General features: G+C 46.6%; 1 protein-coding gene and 1 long non-coding RNA gene across 8 annotated transcripts in view; both read right to left on the minus strand.

Annotated features, from left to right (window-relative positions):
• Positions 1-1302: 1302 nt before the first annotated feature.
• LOC103663219 lies at positions 1303-5679 on the minus strand. Its single transcript, XR_568714.1, has 2 exons — positions 5444-5679; positions 1303-2731 (listed from the first exon to the last, which is right to left on the minus strand). It is a non-coding gene; the product is annotated as an uncharacterized LOC103663219 (long non-coding RNA).
• Positions 5680-5926: 247 nt separating this feature from the next.
• The window catches only part of SPATA6L (spermatogenesis associated 6 like), a 48835-nt gene continuing 34771 nt past the window's right edge, over positions 5927-19990 (minus strand). For 5 of the 7 annotated variants that reach the window (XR_005831856.1, XR_568706.2, XR_005831855.1 and 2 more), the window contains 7 exons: positions 19933-19967; positions 18972-19168; positions 14905-14998; positions 13800-13902; positions 9008-9201; positions 6867-8400; positions 5927-6021 (listed from right to left, as the gene is read on the minus strand). Coding sequence is in view for 1 of the 7 variants with exons in the window: in XM_008690920.2 (XP_008689142.1) it covers positions 13813-13902; positions 14905-14998; positions 18972-19168; positions 19933-19967 (416 nt within the window). In the remaining 6 variants the exon portion in view is untranslated. Of the gene's footprint in view, positions 6022-6866; positions 8401-8965; positions 9202-13799; positions 13903-14904; positions 14999-18971; positions 19169-19932; positions 19968-19990 lie in introns of those variants that run through there. The other 2 variants (XR_568707.2, XM_008690920.2) reach the window with 2 other exon arrangements.

The raw sequence follows: 19990 nt of genomic DNA on the forward strand, positions 1-19990 counted from the left end.
AGTCCTAGTCAGAGCAATAAGCAAGGAAAATAAATAAAAGGCATCCAAATCAGAAAGGAAGAAGTAAAATTGTCTGTTTGCAGATGACCTGAGACTATATATAGAAAACCCAAAAGACACCACCAAAAAACTGTTAGAATAAACAAATTCAGGAAAGTGACAGGACGTAAAATCAATACACAAAAATCAGTTGAGTTTCTATAAACTAACAACAGATTATTAGAAAAAGAAATTAAGAAAGCAATTCTATGTACACCAGCATCAAAAAGAGTAAAATACTTTGGAATAAATTTAACCAAAGAGGTGTTAAGACCTGTACTCTGAAAACTAAAACATTGACGGAAGAAACTGAAAGAGACACAAATAAATGGAAGGATATTCCAGGCTCATAGATTGGAAGAATTAACATTTTAAAATGTCCATACAACCCAAAGCTTTCTATAGATTCAACCCAATTCCCAGTAAAATTCCAATGGTATTTTTTAGGAATAGAAACAACAATCTTCTCTTTCTGTATGGAACCACAAAAGACCACCAAAGAGTCAAAGCAATCTTGAAAAAGAAAAACAAAGATGGAGTACATTCCCAAGGGAAACGAAATCACCACCTCAAAAAGATATCTGCACTCCCGTGTTCACTGCCGCACTAGTCACAACAGCCAGGATGGGAAAAAACCCTAAATGTCCATGGATGGATGAACAGGTAAAATGAACGCGATACACACAATGGAACCATAAGTCAAATATCTTAAAAACAAAAAGAAGGAAATCCTGCCATTTGCTACAACATGGATAAACCTAGAGGGAATTATGCTGTGAAATAAGCCAGACAGAAAAAGAAAAATATACTGCAGGAAGCCTGGGTGGCTCAATCGGTTAAGGGTCTGCCTTTGGCTCAGGTCAGGATCCCGGGGCCCTGGGATCGAGCCCTGCATCGGGCTCCCTGCTCAGCCAGGAGCCTGCTTCTCCCCCTGCCTCTGCCTGCCACTCCCCCAGCTTGTGCTCTCTCTCTCACTTTCTGTCAAATAAATAAATAAATTTTAAAAAAAGGAAAAAATATACCGCACAGTATCACTTATGCGTGAAGGCTGAGAAACAGCAACAGTGAACTTCACAGAGTAGACTGGTGGCTTGTCAGGGATGGGGGGTGGGGGAAACGGAAGGGTTGGTGAACGGGTACAAACGTCCATCTACTGTACAACGTGTGACCATACCTGATGGCACCGTACTGCATGTCTCACAGTTACTAAGAGAGCGGAACTTACGAGTTCTCACCGAAAAAAAAAAAAAAAAAGTAAATACGCAAGGTGATGGATGTGTTCATTAACCCAGTGATGCAAATCCGTTCCCGATGGATACATGTATCAAATGATCACACTGTACACTTTAAATATATTACAGTTTTGTCAATTATATCTCAATAAAGCTGAAAATACACCTACAAAGTAAAAAGGGAATGCATGAAAGTATACAGCTGTCACCTCCTTCAAAGTTATTCATTTTCTTTAAAGCATCTGTCATTTCATTTGTTGGGATCGATTTTATTCAAACTGCCCCTCCTCATTCTCCTGTTCTAGCAAAGATCAGAGTGCATCCGTAGTATTTCCCACATCCCCTACTCACCCTACCTGACCTCCCTGATAGTCAGTACGGTGTTACCAGATCCTTGCTTCAGATCACTTTCATATCTTTCATTCAAAACCCAATCCTGCCAACAGTTCCTGCTGTTCTGAAACCAGAGGTGGGAAGAGGGCAGGATAAAATCAGGCACCCTATTTCTCCTTCCTTTTCTTGCTGAAGTTCGGGGGCTGCACAGCAGTCCTCGGGCTCGGCCTCCACTTCCTCCCACTCACCAACACCTTCATCCCCTGCAGTCTGGCTTCCCCCCCACCGCTCTCCTGAAGCTCCAGGTAAACCCAACAGGCATTTTCTCAGTGGCCAACTTCTACTCTCTTGCGCCATTTGTCACCAATCGTTAGCTTGTTTTCCACTAAGCTCTCTTCCCTGGACTACAAAAATGTTACAAGCACTGTCCTGATGCTCTCCCATCATCTTCAGTCACCTCTGCTCCTCTGGCTCCTCCCTTCCTGGGGGCTTCACCTCTGCCCACTGCCAAAACACAGGGGCCCCGCAAACCTTTGTGGTTTGAATGAACAAACTCCATTTCCTCCTGGTTTCTCTCTCCCTCCACACCCTCCACCAGAAATGCATTCATTTTTATGGCTTCAAGTACCACAGCTATGCAGGTAATTACCAAAATGTGATCTACAAAATCTATAGGCATCCTTGGTGGCTTCCCTGACCTCGGGTCAAATTTCAGATTCGCATTCCCAACTTCCACTGGGCATTTCCCTTTGACCTCTCCATCTTTTTTAAAACTGAGGTTGTCCAAAAGCAACCTTGTGAATTTCTTTCATAGTCTCTCTTTTCAAAATTGGCGACTGTGTTTTCAAAATCCCCTTTATTTCCACGGAAACCTGGCATCATAACGTCTTTCCTCTTTGACCTCAAAAGGTTTGAAGTTGCATGTTCGTGCAAGTATTTAAATCTCTCCACTTTGGTGGGAGTGGCAGGTGGGAGCCCCTCAGCGACACTGCTGCCTCTTTGTGAAGTAAGCCGTGCAAGACTTAGCGTCTGTGCGGACATGATAGCTGGGCGTGGTGCTGTCCTGCATCTTCTCTTCCCGTGGACTTCTTGAATAAGCAACACGTATCTTGATAAGCCTCTAAATTCTATTGAAAACAATGAGATCTTCACAGGAGGAAGAAGATTCAGAAGTAATAAGAACCCCCACCTAAATCCAAGAGAGGCTCCCACTGCCTCTGAGCACCTCACCCCACAGTAATCCTGAATGTCGCCTGCTCTGGCCTTACTGCCAAAGACACAGCATGAAAAGAAAATCCCTCCCCGAAAGGTTTGACTTGGCCTACTCTTTCATTCTCAGTCCTGAGTTCATCTCACGCAGGTCACAGAGAATGCAAATCTGTGAAATAAAGGACACTGTGTCCTGATGTTGGCAGAGTAATTATTCTCTAAATCAATACTTCATTCCTGATGATTAAATAATTCACCTTCACTTTGCAACTCAGCCCCGGCCAGCTGACTTAGACGAGCCAGGCTCCCCCTCCCTGAAACCCACGCACGGTCAGAGCACCATTAAAATAAGTTGCCTGATTATTTCTTCCCGTCCCCGATGTTTAATGGCCCGTTTCTTCTCTGTGACCCTCCCACCCAGCCCAGAATCAATTGTCCTCATTTCCAGACTTCTTCAATGGCTTTGTCCCAGCCTCCCTGCCGCCAGCCTCTACCCACTCCCAAACCACCCTGAAAAAGGATCATCAGATGAATTGCCTGCCTTCCCGTCCCAAACTCTAATGGCTTCTTACTGTCTACAGCACAAAGTCTCACACACCGGGCCTAACAGTTAAGACACTTCAGAAGATATCCCTAGAGGGTATTTCCTCCTTCTTCATACACAGATCTTTCATTAGATTCTAGGTTCCTCACTTCTCCCAAACCTCTTTTCCACCTAGTCTTCCTATTCCTTGATGTCAAAAATTCTTGGCCCTCAGCCCCAAGACCTCATCATTTCTAACCCATTATTTACCTCATGGAACCCAGAGAAGTAACAGCATCTTGGTCCATAATCAGACACTGCCTTATTAATTTGAGACTTGATTATAACATAATAAAATTGAGTTCCACAAACTTCTGGTGATTCAGTATCATTATTCGATATTCTTTAAGATTTTATTTATTTAGAAAGAGAGAGTGAGCAAGCAGGGGGAGGGGCAGAGAGAGAATCCCAAGCAGACGCTACGTTGAGCACACACCCCGACATGGGGTTCGATCTCACCACCCCAAGACCACCTGTGCAGAAACCAAGAGTCCGAATGCTTGACTGAGCCACTCAGGTGCCCCTCATTATTCAATATTCTTAAATACAAGTCAAAACACATGTCTGTGGACAAGATTTAGCTTCAAACCAGGTTTATGTGACCACAGCGCCTTTTGCTGTTTCAGATTTGAACTTGAATAATTTGAACACCTTGCGGGAGATAGAGGGGGTGGACTTATACTCTCCACTTCACCCAGTCCCCGTCACTCATGATTGTTTCAAACCCCACTGCTTCTGGCACATAGTAGGAGCTTAATAAATACAAATCGAGTGATTCCATATAAGACTAAGGAATGAATGTAGTGAACTGTCAGGGCTGGGAGACCACAGGACTCCATGAACACAGGATGGTATCCTTCACCCATGTCGAACTTCACTTATGCAAGGATGCGTGAACTTTCACAACAGCGCGTTTTCTCACTGTGAACCCAGTTTCCAGCAATGACACCTATTACACACGGTCTGTCCCTGCAAGTCATCGCACTGAAACAGGTGTGATATTTATCTCTGTTCAAGATACCATTTAAGTAAGTGTCAGTTCCTGGAGGAACAGGGATTTCTAATTGGGGGCAGGGGAAGGGAGCTGGCTTCCTAAACACACTATTTACAAATGTAATATTCCAGTGACAGGAAATCAGAGCAGAAACATCTCTTGTTGGCCTAAACAAGAAGCAGTTAACCTCGTTCCAACTCCTGTCAGGAGACCTTAGTTGCCCTGTCACTCTACTCAAATGTTCTGAGTTCATTTCTGCAAACCCCTTAGGTTGAATTATCCAGTATGCATAAGCCTCGGGGACAATCAGGTTACAAACAAGGGGATGGCAGAAAGTGGTAGAAAGAATATGAGGTTGAAAGACAAAACAGACCAGGGCTTGGAAATAGGCTCTGACATGCATTAGCTTTTCTAAGCCTCGGTATCTTTAGCCAAAAAAAAAAAAAAAAGTGGGCAGGAGGCCAAATGCCTTCCTCAAATAATGAAATGAGATGCATATAATAACAGCTGGCACTTACTGAGGCTTCTTTTGTGCCAGGCACTGATATAAAGTGCTTGCAATGTGCTAACTCGTCCGTAAGGAGTAACGTTACAAAGCAGATACGGTAACTGCTTCCATTACACACAGATGCTGAGACACAAAGAGGTTCTAAGTCACTTTATGCCCCAGTCACTCACCCAGTAGACGGCAGAAGCGGGATTCAAACACAGGTGTTCTCACTCTAGAGCCCTCACTATGATGCCCTGGGGCAGCTCCTGATAACAGCCTGGCAAACTGAGGCACTCAACAAAGGAATAGAAACATGAGAGCGCGCAGGCAGGAAGGAGGAAAAAATGCCTTCCTCCATTTTACTGGGATCCCAAGTCTCCCGAAGTTAGATGGTTGTAGCTCTCGCTCACCGTTGCCCTTGTCCTGGCCTCCTCTGTGGAAAAGCCTAGAACAGATCGCCCTCCACACCCATTCAAGCTCAACAGGACAGGCAGAAACACAGCCCAGCTGGTTCAGAAGCATCCCGACCAGTCACAACCCAACATGTGACCTTCAACTCCTACCTTAGCGCAAACTCTCTGTTGCCAGACGTTTCTCTTCTCCCTCTTCCTTTTAAACTCCTAATTCTGGGGGCGCCTCGGCGGTGCAGTTGAGCATCCAACTCTTGGTCTCGGCTCAGGTCGTGATCTCAGGGTCGTGAAATCAAACCCCGTGTCCGGCTCCACCCTGAGCACCGAGTCTGCTTGAGAGTCTCTCTCTCCCTCTCTCTGCCCCCCCACTCGTGCTCTTTCTCTCTAAAACAAATCTTTAAAAAAACAATAATAAAAATAAAGTCCGAATTCCGGTGACGCGGCAGTCTAGCAGCCCCCAAATCCCCTTCACCTTATCTGGGGCAGGCCTTGGTGGCCTTCAGGGCTGCCACCTTGGAGTTCCTGGTGTTGAAATGAAGGTTCCCTGCCCCCCACCCCATGTGACCCTCCCACACGGACAAAGCAAACCCAGCCCATACGTTACGTTTATTGTCTGTCTTACTAGAGGCACAGCTGTGGTCCGCACAGAGCCAGAGAGAGCAAATGAACCCCAGCAGGTGATTCTTACAGGTAGATGAGGAGGACTGATAGTACAACAGGGCAACAGGGCACTTTCAAAATAAAGATAAGAAAAATACCTATTTACGGGAGTGCTGGAGGATAACTGTAAAAGATACGGAATCCCCAGGGGAAAATCTCAAACTCAGAGCTCCTTACTCTGCTGAAGAAGCTTCAACAACCCACGCATCCTGAAAATCACCCGTTTGCACCAACGAAAAGCTCTAGTCCTAGGCGTGACTGTTTGTGCCCAATTGCCTAGCTCTGAAGGTGAAACTTGGCATAGGCTGTTTGCTCTAATGAACAAAACAGCTACAGCTGCTGCTGGACCCCGCGTGGAGGGGGGGCGGTGGGAGCAGACCCAAGGAGCCTCGGGGTGAAGCACTATCTCAGCGCCCGCAAGGCTCCCAGGACCCGGGAGCTCCAAACCCGCACGTCCCTGAGGAGTGGGGGGTGGGTCACCGATTCAGAGGACAGTAGCGCCAGCGGGATCACGGGTCACCCATGGACAGGAAGGCATGCCCTTTCCCCTGGCTGCCCCCAGACAGGCCAGAGGGCTCCTTTAATGGAACTAATGGAGTAGAGTCATGGCCCCATTATTAACAGCAGCCAGGCATTCGGGGGCTAGGCTGAACTTGCACGTGACTCATCAGTCCTTTCACTTATGCATTTAAAACCACCGTCTTTTATGTTAATCATATCGTGTGCACTCTCATTTTTTAAAGCTTATTTAGAACTCAGGGTCTGTAGGTTTCAGCTAACTTTGGGTCAGTCAAGTGACCTTAGGAAAATGGCCTCTTTGTACAGTGGCTTTTGCGCGGAGGGCGCAGGAGATTTTCCCGGGAGATTCCCAAAGAGATTCTCCCAGGAGCCTGTGCAAACCCAGACCCCATCATACCTGGTTGGAAAATATGGTCCAGGCGTTGACAGATCTGCAACTGTGCAAGTCAAAAAAGAGTAATAAATCAGAGCAAGACAGGTGGGAATGTTTTATCACGTTTAATGACACAGATGTTCCCAAAGAAACCCCAATCCATCGCAAAATTATTCACATTCTTATATACCCCAAAAGCAAAATACCTCAACTGCAATCCTGGCCCCAATGTGATTCCTCAAAATGGAAATAATTCCTTGAGACATAAAAAAGTAAAATAAGGATAAACAACAGAGTTAGCTGATGAGAAAGTGAGAAAAAGATTGATTTGCAAAACAGAAACAAAAACAAAGAAACGGAAAAGATTTTAAATAAGAATGGGCCTTTAAGATCTTATACCTAAACTGAATCAAGGAGCTATGCTCAAACCATTTCAGAAAAACTGAACAGTGACTGTCCCGGTATCTATTTGAGCGGTAACTGACGTGGGATACCAATCCACTAGAAAGGGTTTCCTCGAGCTGCCTATGTCCTTTAAAAGGAGCTCTTTTCTGAGCCTTGTGTCACAGCCTTCATGTAACACAGTTTTTATTTTTAATGACTACTAGACGTCAAAGTAACTGACAACTATAGCCTCAGACACACCTGGAACAGATAAGCAGGTGTAATCAAGCATTTGTCTGTTTTCCAAAGTGGATGAAATGCTTGTTGTAACACACGTGCCTTTACTTGGCTGAAAGTCTGAGAAGAGAACAAATGAACTTTGTTTTATTGTTTTTGTAAGGTTTTTTTCTCCTTTATTAATGTTGTTTTCCTAATTTACCTAACAAACCAATTCTTGTGGTCATAATGAGAGAAGGAAATTTGACTTCCACTGAATCCTTTAAAAACTAAAAGGCTAACATAATAAAAAAATATTATAAAAAAAAAAACTAAAAGGGATTTAGGGTATGGTAGGTAGAGGAAAATGCCGGGTTATAATGTGAAGGAAGGACCAAGACTCCCGTTTTCAGGCCCCTCTGCTCTGGGCCTGTCCCCGGAAGACAAATGCGCCTCCAGCCCCACGTCACCCTGGCCTGTCCTCCTCCTCCTCGTGCTCCCTCAGTCTGTGTGAGCATTTCACCAGGGTGCCCTTCTAGTTAATTCTGAATCTGGTTTTGGCAGTCGTATTTGCAGAGTATATTTACTTAAAGTAGCTCTTTCAGAGAAATATATGAGGAAGGCTTTGTTCCTGGTATAAATTTATTAAGCACTGCTGGGAAAAGGGGGCAGGGGAGGCAGGTGACAGAAGGAGTGGTTTAAACTGTACCCCAAAGAAACTAGTCTCCTCTTACAAATGTCTCCTTGAAAGTGAACCTTTAAAGCAAGTTCTGGATTCTCCAGATGAAAGGCTCCCTCTTCCTAAGTTTTCAGTGGACTTCTGTAACTCAAGCCTAACACTAAAAAACAAACCACAAAAAACAGATTTACCAAAAAGAAAATACGGTTGACAGTCTTTTCCTGGAGGATTTATCAGGTTAGTCGTCCAAATAGCAGCTTCCTCTAGCTCATGTAAAATCTAAGTGGAGGAAGGAAGGGTGGAAGGAGGGAGGGAGGCCGGAGGAGGGGGAAGGAGGGAATGCAGGAGACGGGGAGGGAGGGGGAGGGAAAGAAGGCAGGAGAAGGGGGGAGGGAGGAAGAGGAGGTGGAAGGAAGGAAAAATTTAAAAACTTTTCAAGAACACATCCAGCGGGGAACCTGGGTGGCTCAGTCGTTAAGCATCTGCCTTCTGCTCAGGTCATGATCCCCGGGTGCCAGGATCAAGCCCCTCTGTGTTGTCGGGCTCCCTGCTCAGCGGGGAGTCTGCTTCTCCCTCTGCCTCTCCACCCACTCGTGCTTGCTCTCTGTCTCTCTCAAATAAATCAGTAAAATCTTAAAACAGAACAAAACAAAAACAAAAACCACACATGTAGTGCCACAAATGAGGAGCAGCTGAAAAGGCATCCTGACACTTTCATTAGAATTCTAAAAAGTGCTTTCTAAATGAAAAAGGACCTGCCACCCAACTACGGTTATTCTCTAGTTGGAGCTCAAACAAACACACCAACAAACTACAACACAAACTCTCCGACTTCACAAGAAACTGTGAGCCCCACACAGGAAACACTTTAATCAATGACTCTTACCTGGGCACAAAAGACTGAGTACAGGGTTTGATTCGAAAGGGGTGAGACACTGGTGATTCGACACACATAACAAAAACTGTTGTTCAGTTCTCTAAGGACGTGTCCGTTGGCTCTGTGAGTGAGTCCTTCATGACGCTCCTCCAGCTTTCCTTCAGGTTCCCTTGCGAAATCGGAAATTTCACACCCTACATGTGCTACAGAGAAAAAGACAATCAGCACGCCGGAGAAGACGGTGATGTCACTCTAGCCCAGTCTAGGCGCGCAGCCCTACCTGGGATCCCTCGGGGTCTGAGCCCGCTCTACGGCCCCAGGGCAGGACGAGGCCGCCTTAGGTAACGGGACAGAGCAGCTGCGTGACCTTGGGCAAGCGACCAGCCTTCTTTGCGTCACATCAGGATGACCATAAGCCAAGGATCTACCTCTTAGGGTTCTCCTGAGGAGTTAGCATAGCCCCCGGCTCGTAGAAAATGCACAGAAACTGCGCCGAACTGTTAAACATGCCCCCATCCTATTCTGTGGAACAGGAACGTATTTTTCAGCACAGAGTCAGTATAGGATTGGGGGGGGGGGTTCCAAGTCCCCCAACTCAAGATGCTTGCAGCCGCCTGCAAAATTCTCAATCCTAAGTGTGTACCAGAATCTCCCGAAGAACATTTATAAAAGGACCCTTTCCAGGCACCACCCAAAGAGATTCCAATAAAATCGGTCCAGAGGAAGGCCCGGGGATCAGAAGTTTTCAGAGCTCCCCAGCTGATTCTAATGTTCACTGAGGACGCTGACCCCGGGATGTGCCTTGTGTTTTGGGGGCACGGTCACCACCTGCGTGGTCTGTCAGACTGGCGAGACCAGAGGTCCTGGGACGAAGGGAGGTGTGTCATTATCCATTGTATCGATCCCCATAAGCCACCAAATAACAGGCTCCTTGGAAGCCGGTGACTGAGTCAGAGAGAGGGCCCCGAGGTCGGAGCCAGGCATCTGCAGGGCAGCTGGCTTTGTGCTTTGGTTGTAACACAGATGAAGGGACCCCTGCAAGAGGGAGTACCGTGGCTCCTACCAGCCCACTGGGGACAAGTGAGGTTGGAAGCCACACAAGCCACTGTCTTAGGACCTGGAGGCCTACTGAGCCGGGACACAGCAGAAGCCAGGATTCTAATGAATTTCTATCTTTTTTGGTTTCTTTCTTGGTTTATTTCCATTTCGCTCCTCCTTAAGTTTTGAGAGGTTTCTGTGCTACAATTCTTGTCTGTGTCTGAGGACATGAGGCTGAGTTCCTTGGCCACCCTCCGGCTGGGAGCATTCCCGGCGGGCTGGCTCCTGCTGCAGGCCAGCCACGGTGGTGGGACACTCAGTGGGCCAGAGCTGGGGCCCTCTGATCAGTCCCTGTCCCCTTCTTGGGAGGGTTATCATAAGGAAAACCAATTACGACACAAGGCCAGAGGGATGAGGTGCTAAGTGGAGGGAGGTTTGGGAGCAGAAGGCAGAGGGCCTGGGTCTGCCTGACGGCCCAGGAGGTGTCACAGAAGGGGGCGCTGTGAGCCCGTCCTTGAAGGTGGAGTCTCAGCGAGCTCATGCCAGACACGGGCAGCCATCTCCCACCCTCGGTAAGGACCGTGACACAGAGACAATCACACCTTCCAAGAGAACCAGGTATAATCCAGGAGGGGGTGGGAACTGGTTTATGGGATTTTTTTTTTTTGGTGGCAAAATTCACATAACACAAAATTTTGTGTATGTTTTCTAAAATTTTAACCATTTTTAAGTAGACAAGGGATCATCTATTTTATACTAAAAGTACCAAGTCCCAAATCATCCAGAATAAGGAGAAATAGATGCATTCCAACCACCCCCCCCCCAACCAATTCTTCCACCCGTTCCCGTCAGACAATTGGATTCACTGTTTTTGGCTAAGAATCACTGGCCCGTCCGCATTAAGAGTCTACTGTTTCATTTCCCCCAGTCTTGAGATCACCAGGAATCCAGGAGAGGGACACCTGCTCAACAGCGAAAGCACAGAAGTGGAAAAGGTAAGAGATAAGAACTAGAGCTGCAAGCAGGAGGGAGTCTTTGAGAAAAGCAGGGCTGGGGACAAGCAGTGGGAGCCCACCGGGTCTTCTGCGATCCTCCTCGCCAGGGCTGTCTTCCTGACCCGAGGGGGGACTCTAGCCGTCCCATTTTAGCAGCCTGGTCCTGCTTATTTAGATCCTCTCTGGATTCACTGACACACCCAGCATCCTTCTAATAAATGCCCTGTTTGCTTAAAACGAGCCAAAGTCACCTGTGTTTCTTTACAACCACCACCACTTTCACTAACATGGCCCTCCAGCACCCCTGCCTCACCACGAATGCATGACCCGAAATGTGGGGGTGCAGGGGGTGGTATGGAGAGCTTCCAGAAAAGGCCTCCGAGCACAATCCAAACCACCGGGTGGGAACTCGGGTCATGAAGGAAACCCATTTTCTTTCTTTTCTTTTTTTTTAAGTAAACTCTCCCCCCAAAATGGGGCTCAAACTCATGACTCTGAGTTCAAGAGCTTCACACTCCACTGACTGAGCCAGCCAGGTGCCCCAAGGAAACCCACTTTCTAAGACAGAAGGTACTCATTTTTTTCCTTCCTTCTCTCTGTCTTCTCCCATCAGCATCCTCGTATCAGCTGGTTTTATGTAACCTGACGTCCCCCACGCTGAAAGTCAACACAATTTGGCATTCGGTCATTACGTGGGCCACGTTCCCATGTTGGTCATTATGTGGGCCACGTTCCCACGGTGGTCATTATGTGGGCTACGTTCTGTATAACTGCCTAATAAATACCTAGATGACCGTTTTGGCAACTGGAGAGTAAGTGGCCCAGAATCCATCCTTTCATCGACCAAGCAGAACGTTCTGAGGTTGAAGCCTGCACAATGGGCTATCACCGAGCTGTCCTCTGCATTCCCCGGTGCTGACGGCGGGGAGCCCCGGCCAGCCTGGGGACAAGGTGGCTTGCGCCCTAAAGCATGAATGGCCCTTGAGCCAGACTTTCAGAAGCCTGACTACAGTGAACACCTAGCATCTCAACCCACACTCCTTCATGGCTTAAAAAGATCCGTAAGTATTGTGATGTTGCTAGGGCGTGGCTGCTGCAGACACAACAGCAGAGGCTCCTCACGGGAGATGACCAAGGGCGCTGTCCGCAGACCCTGTTCGGATTCCAAAGGGCTCTGCTCTTTCTCCCCAGGGCTCCCCATCACACTCTCCAGGTTTGGGGAGGCAACAGAATGTAATGGTTTAAAAGCATGGTTGCTGGGGCACCTGGGTGGCTCAGTCGGTGAAGCGTCTGCCTTCGGCTCAGGTCATGATCCTGGGGTCCTGGGCTCAAGGCCCGCATCAGGCTCCCTGCTCAGCAAGGAGCTGGCTTCTCCCTCTCCCTCTGCCCCCACCCCTTGCTCATGCTCTTGCTTGCCCTCTCTCTCTCTCTCTCAAATGAATAAATAAAAATAAATAAAAATCCTTTTAAAAATTTTAAAAACAAACAAAAAATAAAAGCATGGTTGCTGAAGCCAGACCACCCAAGTTCATATTCCTAGCCGTGACATTCACTGGCTATGTGACCTTGAACAAGGCACCTAAACCTCCCCATGCCTCAGTTTCCCTATCTGTGAAATGGAACTAATGACAGAACCTACTTCATAGGGGTGCTGTGAGAATTAGATATTAACTCATCTAATGCTCGTGAAGTGTTTGCACCAGTTCCTGGTGCTCGGGAAGCACTTGATAAGGAAGAGCTATCATAGGGGCGCCTGGGTGGCACAGCGGTTAAGCGTCTGCCTTCGGCTCAGGGCGTGATCCCAGCGTTCTGGGATCGAGCCCCACATCAGGCTCCGCTATGAGCCTGCTTCTTCCTCTCCCACTCCCCCTGCTTGTGTTCCCTCTCTCGCTGGCTGTCTCTATCTCTGTCAAATAAATAAAAAAAATCTTTAAAAAAAAAAGGAAGAGCTATCGTAATTCCAGGCCCTGGTAGGAAGGGATAAGAAGAGAACACCTCAGGAATAACGTCACCCCACAGTACGGCCAACTACTGACCACAGACCCAAATTCTACAGCTGCCTCATCACCCCATTCCACACTCACTCATGAAAATATATTTACTCAGCACCAACCACAGTGGCAGATCATGTGCTATCAGGATGGTAGCAGGGTGGCGGGACATAGGCTCTCACTCAGGACGCACACCTGGCATATGGAGTTGACGTCATCTACGTTAAATGGGATTCCGCTGTTGGGTGCCAAAGCTGGCTACAAACTAGTGAGCAGGACAGACAGAGTCCCTGACCTCGGGAATATTTCATTAATAGACGGGGCAATCAACCCATATACAAATATAACAACAAATGGTGTCAGCTTTAGGAAAGAAAAGGGTGGGGCACTAAAAAGGTATGCCTTGGAGGGGAAGGAAGTATCCTGGAAAGTCATGAGACCAGTGGATAAAGAGAAGTGACCCAAGCAGGGTCAGGAAGCAGTATTCCAGACAGAAAGCATAACACGTGCAAAGGCCCTGCGGCAGGAAAGAGCCTGTGTTCAAGGAGCTAGAAGAGTTACCATGAAAGAAGAGGGGAGGGAGGGAGGGAGGGAAGAGAAAGAGAGACAGAGACAGGCCTGGCAGACCACAGACGCATGTGCTATCATTCTCCTGCGTGGTTCTTGGGGTCTCCACCCCATCTCCTGTCCACCACATTTTCTAGTTACTTCATCCTGACAGCAAGAAATTATTTAAGCAAATCAAAATAAGAAGCAACACTTAAGCTGGTTACTTACATAAGACAGCAGCTTAAAAATATCTCTGTTCATGCACTGGGTATTTCTTCAGCGGGTAGCTTGGTCTTTCAAGGATATACTTTGCTTCAGAGATAGAATATTCCTACAACAAAAGTCAAGCCAGCAACTGCGTTACTCACAGTGTCATATAAATCAATGCTACTCAGATGCGTGGTTTTGCATTTAAGAGACCCATGGACCCCATGCGTGCCATACACGGGGGGTTTGCTCCACGTGTGTGCACACGGATACTTTCTTCTTTCTTGTTCTTCTCCCTCCCACCCTTTCCTTCTTTTTACATTTTAAATGGATTCCCTTACTTGAAAAGATTGGAAATTAACAAAGCAAAGCCAATGACTTTGCCAAGAGGAAGGAAAGTAATTTACAACCCCACCCCGTGAAAATCAATATTCATTTATAAGTGTCATCCTATAAATCTGGGCTACGCCTGTTAAATAAGTCAAGACCAAGACGACCCCTTTGACTATGACGCGGTACCCTTAAATCCAACCACTGGGGGCACTGCTAACCTTTCATCTGAATTCTTTTGACATGATGACCAGGTCCCTTGGCTAATGGCTGCACATCTGCAGTAGACAAAGTACTGGGTGTATCTATCTATGGGTTAGAAACACTCCGCACACCCCACAGGTCAAACAGCCAAAACACCTTATCAACTTTTAACATTTTCTTCCACGCTGTGGCCTCACACAGACCACAACTTTCCTGGACTGGGATTCCTGTGCATGGTGCAAGGGGATGGGCTTTGGGCTTCAGGGCCTGTCTTCTCTCATTGAAAGGACCATGCTCTCTCTCACTGCAGGACCTCTGCCTGGCTGCAAACTCGCTGTGACTCATCGCTCAGACAGAAGCTCCCTTGTCTCTTCCTCAGGGAAGCCTGCCCTGATTCCCCACCGAGTCAAATACCCCCTTTCAGACACTCTCAGGACACCAGGCACCCTCCTCGGTAAGTGTCCTAATTTTACATTTATCTCTGTGGTTACTGGATTAATGTCTGTCTCCGCCCCCTGCCCCCAGCCCTAGCTGACGTCCCAGTTCCCATGTGATTTTGTCGGCCAAGATTCCGACGTCTCAGAAGCCCTACCTTGTGCAGGTGTTGCTGGGCTCTGTGGGATGTCAGGAGACTGCACACCCTCTCGTGGATCTTCCTCCATGAGGACTGAGAGCAAGGGTAGAACCTGCCCAACACACAAAACCAGGGTGGAGTGTTAATGCAGCCGCTGAAAAGGAGACTCCGAGTACAGAACGCCGTGGGTTGGTATTTATAACTTAGGAGCAAGCAGCAGCAGTGACGTGAAAATAGTATACATAGTGTGGTTTCAATGTCTTCATTAACCCCACGCATAAGATACACCGGACAATAAAAGCAACGGCAATGTGAAGAATGGCTTGTGTTTGGGCGTGTGGCTGGGAGTGACTCTTCTTTGTACTTTTCTGAGCATTTCAGATATTTCTCTCCATCCTGCTTTTATGCTTAGAAATTTAATCCACAAATGTTTAACACAAAATGTAACCCCGACTGTTTTCTGCCGCAAGGATTGTATGTTTCATCTCATTTACTTTAGGCTACTCAGACCCAAACTTAACCACAGATCGTACCAGTGCCTTCTAGCTCTCAGACGGGAGGCATCTGCTCCCATCCACAGCATTGGCCAACACTGCTCCCCCTGCCTGGAATGCTGCCGCCCCAACCCTGATCCCCACTTGTGTGAACCCCTACCCACCTTCAGAGCTCAGTCCAATCACTGACTGCTCGGCAAAGCCCCCTCCTGGAGAGGAAGTTGGCACCCCTACGACCTGCACTTGGACCTCCCCCTCGTTCACGGCACTTTGCCAGTGACACCTGGTCAGTATTCGGTTAATGTCTGTGTCTGCGTCTCGACTGAAACTGGCACAGGGAATCCTCGCTGAACAGCTCATCCCAGGACCTCGTAGGTACTGAATACTAATGCAGGTATTTAGTATTTGTTGAGTGACTGAGTTCATCCTTTCATTCATTCATCTTTGGGAGGGGAGTGGGTACCAATGCCTAAACTCTGAGACAGAATTGGCCATTTGATTATGAAAAGCACAAATACCATTTTCCAAAGATTCCTAAAGAACTTTAGCAATTTGGATACAATCATTCTCTTTAGTTAATGTACGATAAACACTGGATGGTCCTGGGCAAGCCAGAGGGCCTTTCTGTGACTCTGTTATCCTTTGTCACAGTTGATCATGGCCTTGTTTACAAATTCATAGTCAAATTCGTTCCAAAGCTCTCCATCCAGAGTGACTTTGGGCACACAGAATTTGCTGATTCATCAGAGGTAGAGGATAAAAATCTGGTCTGCAGCCAAAGTCATCATCCTACAGTCAAATGTGCTAAATCCTGGAATGAACTTACAAAAGCCCCCTACTGCCTTACAACAAAACCCAAACTCCTCAGCCTGGCTTCCACAGTTCCTCAACACTCCGCTTTGGCACCCACTACTCCCCCAAGCTGGTCTAACTTCTAGAAGCTGCCAGTGCCCCGTGCCTTCTCACCTCCCACCCCTCCCCTCCATTAACTCTATCATAATCCAATCCCCTCCCTTCAAGGCCCACATGGAAATACCACCTCCTCCACGAAGGCTTCCAGAAGTGCCTTCCTTCCTCCTCCTTTCTACTCTGATAACATTTGCTCCATACTATTGTCAAAGTTCCACCTGGTAGAACGCGTTCTGGGCACATGTTTTTATATCCTCTGCTAAGCTGCAAGTTCCCAGAGATCAGGAGAAATGTCTTAAATGTTAGCATTTCCATTCCAGGCTAGCAGACTGGCTATCAGTCCTGTTCTCCTCCGAGACACTCTTCCTCCCACAGAGATGCTACACACCGACCACACCCCCAGTTCCAATCCCAAGGATTCTGACTCAGTAGACAGGAGGCAAGTCCTTAGTGAGCCACAGCTGAGACTCACTGGCCTGCTGCATAAAGACACTCAGGAAAGGCTGGATGAATGAATGCATAAGCCAACTCACAAATGTATTTAAAAAGAAATGAGGCCTTCCTTGATCTCCCTCTCAAAGATTACCCACCTCCTGCTCTGTCTCTCACCCACTTTTGGACTGTACTTCTGTTAAATGCATCTCACCATCTGCCTCACATTCAGTGACACAAGGGTACGCCAGCCTCCCGGGCTAGCATGCGAGCCACTGGCAAGCTGGGGCGCATCATGACCACGTACATTCCACCTAATAGGGGCTCCGTGGGTGCAGCCCCAATTCAGTCCCTCGGAAATGCTCGCTAGGCTGAGTATGAGGAGTTTGGGTGATGTCTAAAAACAAGGCACACGGACCAAAGCCGTGAGCTATCTCTGCTTCTGGCAGCAGAGAAGCATTTTGTACCTGTAAGAGAACGGATATTTGATCATCACACCCATTTCACAGATGGGGAAACTAAGGTCTAAAAGGCTGAGTATTTCTGTGAGATTACATAGCAGTTAGAGACAGATGAGCACTAGAGCCCAAATCCCCTGACTACCACCAGCTGAAGGTCCTTTCCCGTCTGTTTAAAATCTTTACATCCAGAGGATAAGCCAGGAGGAGATGAAGGCCTGGTAGAGAGAGGGATGTCTCTAACCACCTGTCTCTGAGTGCCAGGGCTGATATTTAAAAATCTATTTCACGTTATTTTCTTCCAAAAAAGTAACTAATCAAGAATTCACCCTTCTTTAATAGATTTTACTAAAATATTTGATTTGGTTTCCTCAAGTCCATGTACAACACTTTAATGTAAAGGTATTCTACCATTTCTGCAAAACACTAAGAATATGCTGCCACTTTCTTAGTCAAACTGAATCCTAGTAAGATTTCAGGGCTTTTGTTTCATTCTGACTCTCATTCTGGGGTATTTACTACTGAGTCCCTTTGTGAGCAATCATGTCAGTCTGCTATGGGGCTTTCTCTTCTTACTCTCACCACAGTGCCGTGTCCTTCATTCAGAACAACAGTCTTGAGAAAGACAAAAACCATATGATCTCACTTATATGTGGAACCTAAACGAGGACACAAACAAACAAGCTCACAGATACAGAGACCAGGCTGGTGATTGCCGGAGTCAGGCGGTGAGGGGAGTCAAAGGGACCAATTCCTGTTATAAAATAAATAACGGGGACATAACGGGCAGCATGGAGATGACAGCTAACACCATATTGCATATATAAAAGTTGCGGAGAGAATAAATCTTAAGAGCTCTCATCACAAGAAAAAACATTCTGTAGCTACATATGGTGACCAATGTATCGAATTTGACCACCTACTATGTGAAGGAGCCTAATCCCAGCTAGTTTGAGAGGGTAGCTTCAAGACATGAATAGACATCTCTCTGAAGAAGACATACAGATGGCAACAGACAGATGTAAAGATGCTCACAATCGCTCATCATTAGGGAAACGCAACTGGATTTCCTGTGATGATCATTTTGCAATATAGACAAGGATTCAACCACGATGTTGTACGCCTAAAACTAATGTAATATGTCAACTACGCATTTTTAACAGCTATCTTAAAAATATTATCTTCAGTGCCATTTTCCCGGAGTTAAGGTGACCAAACTGTCCTGGCTTGCCTGGGACTCAGGGGTTTCCCAGAATGCAGGCCTTTAAGGGCTAAAGTCAGAACATTCCCAGGCCAGCTGGATAGCTGGTCATCTTACCAGATGGTACAGTTTGGAAAATAAATGTCCCTCTCTCAATTTCTGGCCTGCCTACCACATGTATGCAATTGTGGGGGTGGGGGGAGTATTATTTGTGACAATCACATAAATAAACCAAGAAAACATGTCTAGAGAAAGAGGAAATACACCTATATGTTAATAATCTTTGTCTTTGGGTGGCAGGACGATGAGTGATTTTTTTTTCACTCCTCTTGTTTTTTATGAAAGATGAAAATGGATAAATAGCATCTATGCCAAGTTAGCTGTTTCTCCCATTTTCAACAAACATTCTGAGATATGCTTTCCACAGGCAAGAGAAAAGGCTCAACTCCTCTCTCCTTTAAAAAGGAATAGTGATTTTTCACATCACCAGCTGAATATTCCTAAGGAAGCAAAGTGATGAAGTGACCAGGCTTTACTCGTGCTAGACCACGACACACTCTATAAGCAAATAAACGGGGGCTTGCCGCTGACCTTTCGCAGAGAACGGGCTGATCCAGAAGAGGGCTGGGGGATCTGGAAAGCTGGGAGGCGGCAAACGAAGCTTCCCCGTGGAAATCGGCATCCCCTTGGTTACTGTAACTGGGCGAGGGTTTTCCAAACTTACTTGACTCTAAAGGTGATGACGATTCTTTCCTTAAAACAATCCGTTCATCTGGCTCTTTGATAACCTACATGACAATGTGCATTAGTCTTTAGTTGGCATTTTGTGTTCGTTTGCTGAGTTTAGAGCTGGGGGTGGGCGGGATGAGGAAGGGGCCAAGATGACAGAAGGCCTGACCCCCGGGGAGCTCCCGCAATAAAAAGAGGGGCCGGAACAGGCAGTGCTAGAGACAAAATGCTCAGAAGCTCAAGGTCAAGGAAAGATAACCAAAATTCTGCACATTTGGCATATATTAACAAGCCAAAATAAACTCATGCTCTGAGCTTTGATTTGTGAGCATAAGGGATTATCGGGTTTGGTAAAGATATAATTTTTTTAAATAAACTATTTAAATGCCACGGCATAAAAACACCGTGTTACTCCATTTCTTTGCCTACATCTATTTTCACATTGTAACAGAAAAGTTTGAGCCTTCACCTTGACAAACCAATCAAACTTCAAGGACAAGTGATTTACCACCTCTATGTATTAGGGAAGTATTCGATTAGAAAAAAAGCAATACGAATACCTACTCATAAAGCAGGTGTTGGGGCCACATACATGGGTAATTGATTCTACAGATGAAAAGAGCTTACGTGAGGGGAACAAACCAACTAGTGAAAGCATACAGTGGAGCCCGGGCACCTCTCAACTCTGGTGAGACTATAGCAATTGCATTTCCATAAGCAGCACTTGTGAGAAATAGACTCTCCACCACTCGTTGGAAATGCACAATAACCGACATTAGAAGCTGGAAATAAATCATTTTACAAACGCTACTTCTACAATTACCTTTACGTTAGCGGCAAGGCTGTCAAGAGAAGAAGCTAGAAGAAAGAGGAAGAGGTGT

The sequence above is a fragment of the Ursus maritimus genome, unplaced genomic scaffold, assembly GCF_017311325.1.
Source record: "Ursus maritimus isolate PB19 unplaced genomic scaffold, ASM1731132v1 scaffold_34, whole genome shotgun sequence".
Lineage (NCBI taxonomy): Eukaryota > Metazoa > Chordata > Mammalia > Carnivora > Ursidae > Ursus > Ursus maritimus.